We start from the raw sequence: 13,876 nt of genomic DNA on the forward strand, positions 1-13,876 counted from the left end.
TTTAATATTTTAAGAAGTGAATCTGTTATTATCTTAGGTATTAAATTAGTTTCATAAATTAACCATTCTTTCAAAACAGCGAAAAAAAAAATTATTATGCATGAAGATGAAAAGAAATTAAAAGCTGTATCTCAGCTTAATTACTGTTTGATGGGAAGTGATACTCTTCTAACACTGAATGCTCATATAACTTCTGTCATCTGCTTCTTGACTCCTCCTCCTTCATGCACTCCCACTATGCAGTATTTCATGATGAACTGTGATGAACTTTATCCATCTAGTAATTGCAGACAGCCTTCATTTTTGTTTTTTTCCTCACCTTCTAAAAACTGCTCCAAATTGTCTGGTCCCAAATGCCAAGTGTAACTGTCAGCTAATTTCCTTTTAGATAGTTGCCCTGAATTTTAAAAATCAAGATTTTTCCTCAAGTTCTGCATTATTTTAAATGTTTTTCTCTTTAAAACTGCTGTGCTTATAAGTAATAGTCTGCACTACAAAATGTTCTTTTGTCCATAGGAAATGTCAGATGAAAGTATGCAAAAAACCCAGCTTCCCATCCAGAGTTTGAGAAGGCCTGTACCAGTAGTTTCGAATGCACCACAGTGAATCTGGCATGTCAAAACAAAAGTTATAGAATTAGGTGACATACTTTTGAAGGCCCGCTTTCACTACTTCCTATGGAGAGCTACAGTACCGTTCCAGTTTGTAGGGTGTACAGGAGAATATTACTGAAATGTTCTGTCTCTCACTGGAAAGCAGGATGCCCTCAAGTTCTAGCCAGCAGCATATGGACAGAGTCTGCATGTCAGTGAGCTCTGTGAATCCATGTGATAAACTTTTTACAAATACAGCCTCAGCTGTGTTTGAAGGTACTGGTTTACTTCCTCTCCAACATTAAAATAGAATAAAGCCACTTGCACTTTTAAAGGAGATAAACAAACTTTCATCTTACAAGTTCATCCTCTGGTCTAGCTTAGAAGTTTGGAATAGAGCTTTTTTTTAGGTGTCAGAAAGGCTCCATGGGAAAGAAAGTGCAAGTTTTGGCTTAATTCCCCTTCAATTCCAAGTCTGTATGGAGGGTGAGTACAAGACCAGCAAGTTCATCTGGTTGATACTTTGTAAGATTAAGTATTTGGTCACTAAGAAATACAGAGAACCCTTGTTTCAGGAAGTAATTAATTTCTAGGAGTAATAGCTGATGTTCTGCAAACGTCTGAAGGTACAGATGTGTTGTTTGCCTAGAATGAGCAAAAGTTCAGGAATTTTGAATACTTCTGATGAAGATGCATTAATTTCTCTGTACAGCTCTTGAAATGTAAGCACAGTATACCATAACAGGACTAATTAAATGCTGCCTGGTAGCATTTTCCAGTCATAATAATATTTGGAATAATGAAAAAAGGGTCAGTAATTTTAAATACAAGCTGATGTGTATAAAACTGTGGAAGAGTGTGCTTCATTTTTTAACACTGTGCTTTATGCATCCTTCTTGTTACGGCATATGTGTCAAACATTCTGCTTTATCAAACTGTTCAAAGGTTATACTGTCATTCAGAAAATGCCAACACCAAGTTTATATGCTAAAGTTGAACTCTGTCTTTTCACTGACCTTGCCACTTATGGTTTCATGTACATTGTATCATGTAGTACTGTGTCTACCTGATTAGGAATATTTTTGAAGAATGTTTTCTTTAAATTTAAATTCTAAGATTCTTGAAAACATCTGAAAACCGGAAGGTGTTCTGTGCCTTTAAATAGTGCCCTCATATCCAAAGAAATACTTTACACTCAGTATCAATGGTTTATGCAGTATACTGCAACTCAGTTACAGTTATGCTCTATTTACGGTCCTTTATCACAGAATGGCTGAAGTTTGCAGAGACCTCTGGGTCCATCTGGTCCAATCTCTTCTTAAGCAGAGACACCCAGAGTGTCACGCTGGAACAGGTTGCTCAAGGAGGCTGTGGATGCCCCATCCCTGGAGGCATTCAAGGCCAGGCTGGATGTGGCTCTGGGCAGCCTGGTCTGGTGGTTGGTGACCCTGCCCATAGCAGGGGAGTTGAAACTCGATGATCTTTGTGGTCCTTTTCAACCCAGGCCATTCTATGATTCTATGACCATGCCCAGATGGCTTTTGCCAACATATTTCATAGTGTATTAGTATTTAAATTAATAATTTAAAATAAAAATTAATAAATTGTGTTTGCTACCAAATTTTAGTTGGAAGACTGACTATGTAGTATCTTTTCATAATGAAATTGCAGTCGATATGCAGTATACACTGTATGATATAGAATGCTGCAGCACATTGGTGATTTATAGGATGTCATATTTTCATTATTTTAACTAGCATGTATACATTAATTAACTGTATATCTTATGCTAGCAGAGGGTTGGTTTTATACTGAGTTTCTTGACAGATCAAGAATAGGAAGTGGGAATGGTACATTTAAAAAGCGAATGTATTTTAGATGAGACAGAATAATGCCTTTTATATTTCAGAAGAAAACTATGTCTGCTCTAAAGCCACTTTACTTGAAACTTCAGTTGAGCTGATTTTAATTTAGCAGAAAGTGTTCATCTATGATTTTTGGCCAGAGTAGACTCCTGTTCAAAGTGACTGTAGATATTTCACAGTTCAGTAGAATATCACCAGCTAGTCATCAGAATATCAAAATATCAAAAAATCCTTTACAGTGAGGGTGGTGAGGCACTGGAACAGGTTACCTGGTGTTGTGGTAGTTGCCCTGTCCCTGGAGACTTTAAAGGCAAGGCTGGATAAGGCCCTGGGCAATCTGACCTAGCTGTGGAGTCCCTGTTCATTTCAGAGGAGTTGGACTGGGTGGCCCTCAGAGGTTCCTTCCAACTCAAAGGATTCTATGATTCTGTGATCACAATAAGAAACATTTCTCAGCCCTGATATTTGTTAGATGTTTTATTTTTTTGTTGTTACCCTCCTCAAAGGAGCCAGTTTCAGGAGATTTCTGTAGTGGATATCTAGTGCTGTCAGAGCAGGAGAATCCAGTATTTATGATGCTGTCTTCATAAGCTTGAAGGCATTACGGAGAGTTTATTCAGAGAAAGCTACCTTTTCCTTTTTTCATTGAATGAAAAAGGTGAAGTAAAATTAAAATTCTTAACCATAACAGAGTTTACTATCTTGTTTGCTTTGTGGCATGGAAGACTAACTTGAATAAAAATTTTCATTCATGGAAGAAACAGAAGATACGTCTTGCTCAAATTGATGATTTATTCCCCTCATCATTCTAAGGAATTGTTCTTCAAAGCTTCACTTCTGTATGTTTTTTATTCATATTGTCTTTGCATCTTACATAATAGTGGCTGAAGTTATGTAATGTATTAAGCCTTTTTTTCTTGTTCTTTCAAAGGCTTCAAAGCTTCCAATGTCAATAATTATAGTGGGAGTAGGGCCAGCGGAGTTTGATGGTAAGTATTTTAGTGTTTTTTTTCTAGAATGTTTTATATTTGTTTACATATCTGTAATATGTGGCTTTTGAAACACATACTGTTCTTCACATAATACAGAACGAGCAGTAAGTACTGTTGACATTTCCAGCTGGATTGATTGATAACTCAGTATGATTACAAGTAACCATGTCAAGCCCCTCAGGCTCTCTCTTCAAGTCATAGAACCATATGGGGGCTGAGCACTTACAGCGCTCTAGAAAATATTCCAGAAGAATAAAATAAGTATACTGAAGTAATTTTGAATTTCTGAAACATCAATATTTAATTGCCTTGTGATGTATCAGTTGACTGGAAATATTGATCGCTTGTTCTTACCACAGTAATAAAATACGAAGAAAAATAAATTTGAGGCAGTGATCTGGGTTAAACCAGGTTTCACTTTATAACAGAAGAGAGCCTCACTGTCTAGCAGCAGTGGGAGAATATTACAGCAGGAAATAAATCACCAAGGCTATTTACATATTCTTTCATAGGACATTCTGGGGTGGCACTCTCTATTCCAATGATTTAGCCGCTTCAGTTATTTGAACTAATTTATCAATTGGCATCTTGTGTATCACCACAATATGAAATGTAGACGCTCCAAGTATATCTGATCTTCAAAGTTATACATCCTTTTTTTTCCATTTGAGTACTTCTGGTTAGACGGTATGCCTTTATGTGTACAGGTATATAATGTGAGTAGTCAATAATGACTGTACATTTTAATTCTTACACAAATATTCTAGGAGTATGGCAAGTGGTATGTTAGTGTTTAAGTATTGTATTTCTTGAAGAGATTGTCCGGGCTGACATTTATTCTTCAGATGATTGTATGCCACAAGCAAAGGGAAGAGACCATTTGTCTTCATAAATGCACAGATGGGAAATTTGCAAGCTTTATGTTTCCCCCCCAGAGAATTCATACTCTAGTCCTGTATTACTTATTTATCTCTCATCCTTCCTTTGCCTTTTTCCCTTTCTCCCTGTTTGTCCCATCCTTGGGTTTGCCCAGACTCCTCTTGATTCAGTCTGAGCATGAAGATTCTACCTTCCTTTTACTTCTGGAGGTTGTATTTATGGAGTTCTTGGGATGTCACTCCTATAGCTTTTCTTAAAGCAGGATTCTGTGTTACTTCTGGATACAGTTTCCATCTTCTGTGAGAAGTTGTCCATCTGCCTTGGGGTAGGAAGGCCGTACAGAGGGTTCTGGACAGGCTGCATCACTGGGCTGAGTCTAGTGGGATTAAGTTCAACAAGTCCAAGTGCCAGGTCCTGCACTTTGGCCACAACAACCCCAGGCAGTGCTACAGGCTTGGGGCAGAGTGGCTGGAAGGCTGTGGAGGAAGTGGACCTCGGGTATTGGTTGATACTCGGCTGAACGTGAGCAAGCGGTGTGCCCAGGTGGCCAATAAGGCCAATGGCATCCTGGCTTGTATAAGAACGTCTTGCCAGCAGGAGCAGGGAAATGATCATCCCTCTGTACTCAGCCCTGGTGAGGCTGCACCTTGAGTGCTGTGTTCAGTTATGGGCCCCTCACTACAAGAAAGACATTGAGGCCCTGGAGCATGTCCAGAGAAGGGCAACAAAGCTGGTGAGGGGTCTGGAGCACAGGTGTGATGAGGAGCAGCTGAGGGAGCTGAGATTGTTCAGATGGGAGAAGAAGAGGCTCAGGAGAGACCTTATAACTCTCTACAACTGCCTGAAAGGAGGTTGTGGTGACATGGGATTGGGCCTCTTCTCTAGTGGATGGAATGGCCTCAAGTTGCACCAGGGGAGATTCAAGTTGGACATCAGGAAATACTTCTCTGAGAGAGTGGTCAGGCCCTGGAACAGGCTGCCTAGGGAGGTAGTGGAGTCACCATCCCTGGAGGTGATCAAGAAATGTTTAGATGTACTGAGGGACATAGTTTAGTGGCAGATATTGGTGGTAGGTAGACAGTTGGACTGGATGATCTGAGAGATCTTTTCCAGCCTTGGTGATTCTATGATTCTGTGATTCCTTGGACTTAGGCTCTATGGATGAAATTCATCTAGTAGGTGTATGCCAGATCTGTAGTCCCACAGTGCTAAAGAGGGCAGAGAAATATTTGTCCTATATGCAGAAGTTCTTTCTACAGATGTTGTAGTAGGCGTCTTGATCACAATTTGATCATCTTTGATGCCAGCACTGAAAAAGTGTGTGAGTAGGAGCATGTACTGTCTTAAAATTCAAGGGCTAGTCAAGCCTAAGTTCTGCTGTAGAGAGACTAAGCTACTCCTCTCTGGATACTACTGCCCAGTCTCGGTCTCAAAGTCTCTGGGGGATGCCAGAGGGGTAAAAGATAGAAATATAGAGTTCCAATATATGATGGGCTTACTAGTTATCATTGCAATATATTTTTTCATTTTGTTTGAACTTGGTTCCTGGTGGTTTTATTTATGCTTTTAAGTTATTGCATTGGAGGAGCTAGCATTTGAACTTTTGTGTTCAGTGAGCTCAGCCCAGTTTGTAAACACCTAAGAAGCTCTAGTGCTGCTTTGATTTTCATATAGTGTACTGGAAGAAGAGTTGTGAGACTGTTGATTCAGTGGCTGAGCAATGATTTGTGATCATAGGTCCCCCCATTGCCACACTGACCAGAGAGCAGGCATGCCATTCAGTAGAGGTCTGGAATAGCTTCTGGGTATATGGACAACTTCAGAGATTTCCTGGACCCTGTTGAAAAAGATGCAAGAGTTAGCCAAAAAAGTTAACAATGTTCTTTTAAAAGCACCTAATTCCTATGTCATTACAGTCATTACATTCCCAGTATGAATGATATTACCATGTTGTGCTACATGCTTTGATATCTTCTGTAACAATAATTTCTGAAGATGAATTTTTATCCACCTATGAAAGTATGAACATAGCCTTACAGAAATGAAATACTTTCTGGTTTGGGAGTCAGAAGGATATGGTGGACCTTATTGTGGTGTGTTTTGTTCTGAAGATGATAATAAAGACAAAATGTAGGTATCGTCAGCATGAAAAAATGCAAAATAGCTGCCATGTATGATGTAAATGATCTTATGATTTACCTAAAGATAGCAATTGTTGATTCTGTTGCTCTAAAGTGTAGATTGACTAAAATTTTTCTCAGTAATGTTTTTTTGAGGGAGTAGATTAACTCACAGATAGATTCATTTGTTTCTTTTTTTAAGCTATGGAAGAACTGGATGGTGATGTAGTCAGAATTTCTTCGAGAGGAAAGTTTGCAGAAAGAGACATTGTGCAGGTGAGAGAGAAAAATTTCCATAATAATTATATTTTACTGATCCTGTTTGATCGTGTTCTATATATCCTCCTTCCTTTCATTTTACCGTAGCATTGATGAACTTTATCTTGGGATGTTTATAAAAACTTCAGAAACTCTTCGTGGTGTTTCATAAGCCTTTATATAACACAAGATACTGAATGTATGTTCATTAGGAAATGACCCCTAACCAGCAGCATGGAAAAAGGTCTTAGGATTATACAGCAACATGAGAAGAGTTAGTTTCCTTTGTATTCCAGGTACTGCAATCTTACTGTGAGTCTGTAGAGAAGAATTGCAACATTTTTTGAAATCAGCAGTACCTAGGCCTCTAGCAAATGTATTTGAAATGGCTAGGATATCTTTCTATTCCTCTAACTGCGAGCCCAGAAGACTATGGATGTCTCCCATTTCCTGTGACCTGTCTGCCACATACAACCATGCAGATGTCTCATGCCTTAACGTACCCCAGATGAGAGCAGAAGTCTCTGTTTAGGTGACTGAACGAAACCCTAATAGCGCTACTCCTACCTGCATTCCATGTGCTGCTCCACTTCTCTGCTCTGGCTCTGTTCCTGTTCTGTTCTGCCCTTTACAATCATTCTGTCAGCTCTGTGGTTGTCATTGACGCCTAAGCAGTCACATGCAGGGTGGTGTAGTAGCTTTGTGTGCACTTATCCACCATAATCAACCTTCTTCCTAAGAGCAGTAAATTTCTAGAAGTCCACAGGTTTTCCAGAACATTTAATCTGTGCTCTGGCATCCTTTCTTTCTACCTCATTATGTACCACCTGGACAGACTGAATTTCATCTTTTTTTTCAGAAACTAGATGGATTTTTTTTTTTTCATGGGATACTGAAGGGAAACCAAACTCAGAGAAAGGCATTGGATGGCTCAGCACACTAGGCCATGCATGCTAGAGGAAGTATTGAAGCTGACAGATGAAAAGCAGCAAACTTCTCAAAAATCAGATCAACCTGATGACTGTAGAAGGAATTATATCTGCCTAAGATACCTGAACTAAGTCATCTATAAACAAGCTGGAAGTTCTTCTGGACCCCAAAGTAGTATTTCTGCAAACACTGAGCCGTGTCAGGATTTTTAAAGCTAATTCAGATATTTCTAACATGCATAGCACTGTGCACTTCTAATATATGCCAGGTAGTTATACATAATTCCTCCAAACAACAGCAGCTCCAAAAGCTGCCACTTTTACATTGAAAGAGCATAAATAATGGGTTCTTCAAATGTTCTTCAGATGTTCTTCAAAACTTCAAATGCTATAAAAAAGATTAACGAAAATGTTATGCGTCAGAAGCATTCTTCTTTCTTCTGAGATAAAAAAATGAAACTAAATAACTCTTCAGTTTTTTAGAATTCATTGCATCTCAGAAATGTAATAAAACATTTACTTGCTATGAACATCTTTCATTCAGAACTTTGCCCCAAGTCATACCAGATTAGCTGAAGGCAGTACTGTTTTGTGCTCTTTCTGTCTAAATAATAACAAATACATTATGTGCTAGCTACATAAATAAAAAGGGATAATGTCAAACCCTTTAAGTTTAGTATGACCTTTATTTTGTATATGGTAGGATGAAAATGACTTGCTTTTATAAAATTAAGTACTCAAATGTAAAAAGATGACCTTTTTTTGTTTTAGGTTAGTTATAGTTGGTAAAGCTAACTTAATTTTAGCAGTTGGTATATCTATTACATTTACTGCTGATTGCAGTTCAAGTAAAGTTTTGGTGTTTGTTTTTCCCTCCTTGATAATAAACACAGGTATTATAGGGACACTGAATTATACACCTACCAGTTCTTCCTCAGTTTACTGAACTTCTGCTTCTTTCTTATCCTCTTTCCATTTAAGAAGTTTTGACAGAATACTTAACTCATGGTAATGCACACATAGGTTCTGTTGAGAATTTTATATATTAAAATCATAAATTAAACTATCAAGCTAAAGCAGTGCATTCTGCATTCTTTCCCTTTCCCTTTGATCCTTCGTATATCTTTCATTATATTCCTCTACCACTCCTACTTGTTCTGTGTGGTAGCTCTAGGCCTTGATGTGCGTATCTGTATCTATGTATGTTTCTATCTGTAGTTCCTCAGACTCTCCTGATATCTGTGTCCCATAAGGAGAGAGAACTAATTTAGGCCACCCATACTGTGTAACTGCATTTCAGCAACTGCACTGTTGAAATAGCCTCCCTTTGCTGCAGAAATTGTAGTCTGAATTTCCATGTCTGTAAGTAAGGTGATCTCTTGAAATGGGATACTTTCTGATTCTTAACCCAGACTGCATGTGCTTTTTACAGGACTGCCATTGCATTAGGAAATGAAAAAATGTGAGAGAGAGAGATGCTAAGCTTATCCCTTCACAGCTCAATGTGTAAGCCTACAGGCTACACAGGTTTTCCCATTTGTTTGTTACTCTTCTAACTTCATGCTTCTGGGGACAGTTAGATTTATTCTTGCCAATAAGTTAATGGAGTTTAAGAAGGAGCAAGCTGTTGAAACTGAGCAGTACTTTACTGACTTCTGAGAACTGGTGATGGGTTTTTGTGTGTGTGTGTGTGTGAGACAGAAACAAAGGAGTCAGTACTAGAAAATATCACAATATCTACTTGTTTCTTATACTGAAAAGTCACTAAAATCAGGTTCCTTTTTGCCCATTGTTCTCCCATCAGTAAAGTTGCATGGTTTTGCTGCTTGGGTTTCAGTGTAACTCAGCATAGTGAAAATGCATGGGATCAAAGCTGCTTTTTCTGTCAATTTGAGAACTCCATCATCTGTGGAGTTAGGCAGAGTCAACTGAGTTGAATCCCTACATAATCTATAGCGATATACTGTCTGCTCAGAACAATTCTTGTTTTTCAGCTGTTCTAATTTTGATGAGCAAGCTATGTTTTTCATATGCTGCTTCTTTTAAGCATTTTTTTAATGTTGACTCCACTGAAAATACAGAAGTTCATTGAAAAAAAAAAAAAAAAAAGCCAACACCGTAGCTGAATGATAGCAGTAAACATCCAGTTTCATAAGTCCAGGGTGAAAATTGCTTTTCAAAGCTGATGAAAAAATAATTGATAAAGTGTTGTCTTCATTCCCCCCCCCTCCCCCCCCCCCCCCCCAAGAGTTTCTTGATTTCTTTAATATATTAAATACATTTCATTTGTTCCTGGAAAACTGTCAGGATCTCAGAAGTACAGTGTAAGCTGAACTCCCACTGTAATTCAGTGATCCCCTAATCTTGAAAACTTTAGTGCTTTTTAGAAAAACAAAAGTTAATATGAAACCTTGGCTGGTGTGCATCCAAGACAAAATGTTTCAGGCTGGAATAATGGGCAAAAGAGTCTGCTTATTTAAGAGTTCAACCAGGAAGATAGAAATCTCTAGATTTGGCTTCTCAATCAGTTCTAGTTTTGTTGTGGAGTATTATGTGCAAAAAGTTTACATTCAAGTCTTCTCTGTTTCCCAAGAGGAAAAAGACACCATTAGGGTTTGTATTCAAGCATAGACTGGTATATCAGAACCAGATGTAACTTTGGACATTGAATTCTGGTTTTGAGAAGTCACCCAGCTGCAGTCCTGAGATAGGCTCCAAAATCTGAGCAAGAAATAGAATTCCTAATAAACCTTCCTTTTGGCACAACGTATTACATGGCTTAACCCACTACATTTCTGCATGCTGCCTGTTGTGAATAAAAATCAAGGAGCCCAGATTGTTTCTTTTTTCCTTACCAGCAGCATGAACATCTTATTAGTGTGAACTCCAAGGCAGAGCTGGTAGCTGCCTTTTTGGTGTTGCAGATTTTGGTATGACATAACAAGTGCTTTTTTGAAATCAAATCTTTTTTTTTTTGCTTAGAGTCTTGTTATGTTTATTGGTGTTAGGTAAAAAAAAATGTTCACAGTCGTGGTTCAAAATCCTACTAAGTATAATGAAAAATGATCAACATTATAAAGTCATCCTTTCTGTCTTGTTCACTTCAGGTAGCAAACATTCTTCCTACAAATTCTGGTAGGTGAGGCCCATGAACAAGACATGTAAGCCAAAAATAGCTTTGTAAGGAAGAGGTTGAGAGATATTCCAGATATGCCAGTAAAACACATAGCTGATAATCTGAGCCAGCCATGGTTTGAGAATATGTTTCTATTAGAAAATTGATTTTTTTTAGATATAATATGTATAGGCATAATATATATGTATATGAATATATTTATAATATAAAATGTGTAAGGTAGTACATTAATGTACCTTTATTGCATAGATCTAACTTCCTCATTTTTGTATTTTAAGACGTGTTTTGCATTCACATCATGACCTGTCTGAATGTATCTTTTCTTTTGTAGTTTGTGCCATTCCGGGATTACATTGACAGAAGTGGAAACCATGTGTTAAGCATGGCAAGACTTGCTAAGGATGTTCTGGCTGAGATTCCAGACCAGTTTCTGTCCTACATGAGAGTCAGAGGAATAAAGCCATCACCTGCACCACCACCCTATACACCTCCTATTCATGTGTTACAAACTCAAATATGAGCACGCCAAAGCGCTCAGCATTTATCACAATTCAAGAGTCTCTGGATGCAGCAGTAGCTTTTTGGAGCTAGAAAAATTCTCTTCACATACCAAAATTCTTCATATGGTTGCATGAGCAACTGGAAAGCTTTTAAATGCTAGGATCAAAATGTTGATGTTCTGAGTCTTTTTCTTTTGACAGAAGCCCTACTTTTTTGATCTATTTATTGGAGAGGAAAGCACAAGTCAGGATTTCAACTCAGAAGATATGTCCTCTCTGAATACTGTGTGTACATAAATGTATAGGAATGCTATTCCTCTGTATCAATGTTTACATGTTACTATTTTTAAATTTCAGTACTTTTATAAATATTCTTAAGAATAAAAGTTTGGAATATTGATTCACACATCTTCAGGCTTGCAATAGTTTGTCACAAGATCACAGGAGAAGCAATATCTCTTTGAATGTTTGTCCAGACAAATACAGATGAAAGCTCAGAAAAGGACAGATAGGTGTGTTTTCCAATACCTGAATTGCTTCAGTTGGTTCTCAGTAATCTATCCATTTTACAGTCTGAGAATAAGCTCCTAAAATGTGAATGTCATAATTACATATGACTTCTGACTAGGTCCAAATTTCAAGGGGGAGGGACGTGTATTTTTTCAGAGATTCTCCAGTTTCTAAGTTTATCTGAGTTTACAGTTTTTTAAACTGGTTACTGAAGCAAATTAGAAGAGTTACTTGCTATAAGTAATTAAAGAAAATTACCTCAAATCAGAACTTTGAGTGTTACAGTTGACTCACTGAGCTCATTAAATCTTACCATGCATTCCTTAGAACAGTGGAAATTTTGCATCAGAAAAGTCTTTTGGAGTGATTACAGCAGATGTTTTATAATGGATCATTTTAAACTTAATTTAAAATTACAGCATTTTGTCTAGATTGCCCATTCAAAGGGATGCTGGCTCTTAATATTTGGGTTTATATTGTCATTTAATCACATTTCCATTCAGGATGCATGAATGATAATGTTAATTAACTGGTTTAAAAATTGCACAACCATGTTGCTTTGTGCACAATTTTGTGTACTGAACTACCCAAAAATTTTATTATATGCCTGTTCATATATAATTATGAAATGATTTTGCATGTACAGTTTTTACAAAATACACAGTTTTGTGAGTTTGTGTCAGATATATTTTACTTAGAACTAATGGCCTTAAATTTCACAGGACTCCTGCAATGATTGTGAGTTGCCTTCAAATACTGTTAAAACAGAACATTTTTAATTGTTTGTGCGTCACAGTTGTAACTGTCCTGTAATGTAACTTCTTTTCTTGGCATACGACCCGTTTACTACTTCTGTTTCTTACTACTCTATGTGGTAATGTACAGTATGAAACTATGGTGCGTTTTTTAAGCATGACAAGTTTTTTTCCAGAGAGTGTATCTATCTTCAGTATTAAAGGCATATAACTCTGTAAATGCAGAATCTTCCATTTTTAAATATATTTAAATTCCTTCAGTCTCATGCAGGAAATTCCTTTTTTTTTTTTTTTTTTTTTTCAGATAATGATCTGCTAGTAAAAAATAAATATTAAAAAAATATTTAAAAGTGGTTTTTTGGTAAAAGAAAATAAATATTGTTTTATTTTTATTTCAAAACGGTTTTTACATAAATATGGACTTTAATTTTCTCACCGAAATATGTATTTCTTAGTGGATTGATGTTGCATGAGTGACATTTGATACCTGACAAATTTTGATGAAAGTGCATCATAAAGAATAAGTTTAAATCTACTGAATGGTGGTGGTGGTGGTCTCCTTCCGTCTTCTGCTTTTATTTTTCATACCTATGTTGGCATTGTATAAAGAGCTGAATTGATACCATACTTCTGTTCCTTTGTACTTTTAGACAGATCTTTATGCTGCCATTTTTGTTTATTCACAGCAGCCCATGTGTTCAGTGGTTTTTCATTCTAAAGCCAAAATGAACAACTTCTTTTTCTTGCATTCCAGTTCTTCCCACTTTTTATTTCTTCACCTTTTATCTAGTGCTTAGATGTCTATCAGGTGTTTTACCTAGGATTTATTTATTTCAGGCTGATTTAGGCAGAAAGAGGAAGAGTAAGTTCATTGGCTATCATTGATCAGCACCTTTTATTAATGCAAAGATTGGTCTTGTAACTAATCGAACAAGTGGAGGATCTTGTATAGATACGTATGGTTTAATCAGTTTAATTAATAATCTAAGGATGGATCAGAATTTTTTTTTCTATCTAGCCCAAGTACCAACCTGTTGTATACTACACTGCTGTTTTTCCTTCTATTTGGCCTTTGAGAGTAAATCTAGGTTAAGTCATGGAAATAAAAAGATGTGGTCAGTGGACTCTGTGTTCTGGTGAGAAAAGGAGACTTTCCGGACTGGTGACATTGTCCTGTATGTTTGACATACTCATTCTGTAATGTGTGTGAGACTGTTAGGCAGGCTCACAGGGTAACCTCAGTCATGCCCATAGTAAGGTTGAGAGTTAATGATCATAATTTTCATTTCTCTGGAATACCAGTTGCATCTCGCCCTCCCACTGGCCATAACAGAGGAAC

General features: G+C 37.2%; 1 protein-coding gene across 2 annotated transcripts in view; it reads left to right on the forward strand.

The window, feature by feature from the left end:
* CPNE8 (copine 8) overlaps positions 1-13,072 on the forward strand; it is a 96,024-nt gene extending 82,952 nt beyond the window's left edge. For both annotated transcript variants that reach the window (NM_001199460.2, XM_046929681.1), the window contains exons 18-20: positions 3,390-3,447; positions 6,652-6,725; positions 11,104-13,072. In NM_001199460.2, coding sequence (NP_001186389.1) covers positions 3,390-3,447; positions 6,652-6,725; positions 11,104-11,292 — 321 coding nt within the window. In that variant the 3' untranslated portion in view covers positions 11,293-13,072. The remainder of the gene's footprint in view (positions 1-3,389; positions 3,448-6,651; positions 6,726-11,103) is intronic.
* The last annotated feature ends 804 nt before the right edge of the window (positions 13,073-13,876 follow it).

This window comes from Gallus gallus, chromosome 1, assembly GCF_016699485.2.
Source record: "Gallus gallus isolate bGalGal1 chromosome 1, bGalGal1.mat.broiler.GRCg7b, whole genome shotgun sequence".
Taxonomy (NCBI): domain Eukaryota; kingdom Metazoa; phylum Chordata; class Aves; order Galliformes; family Phasianidae; genus Gallus; species Gallus gallus.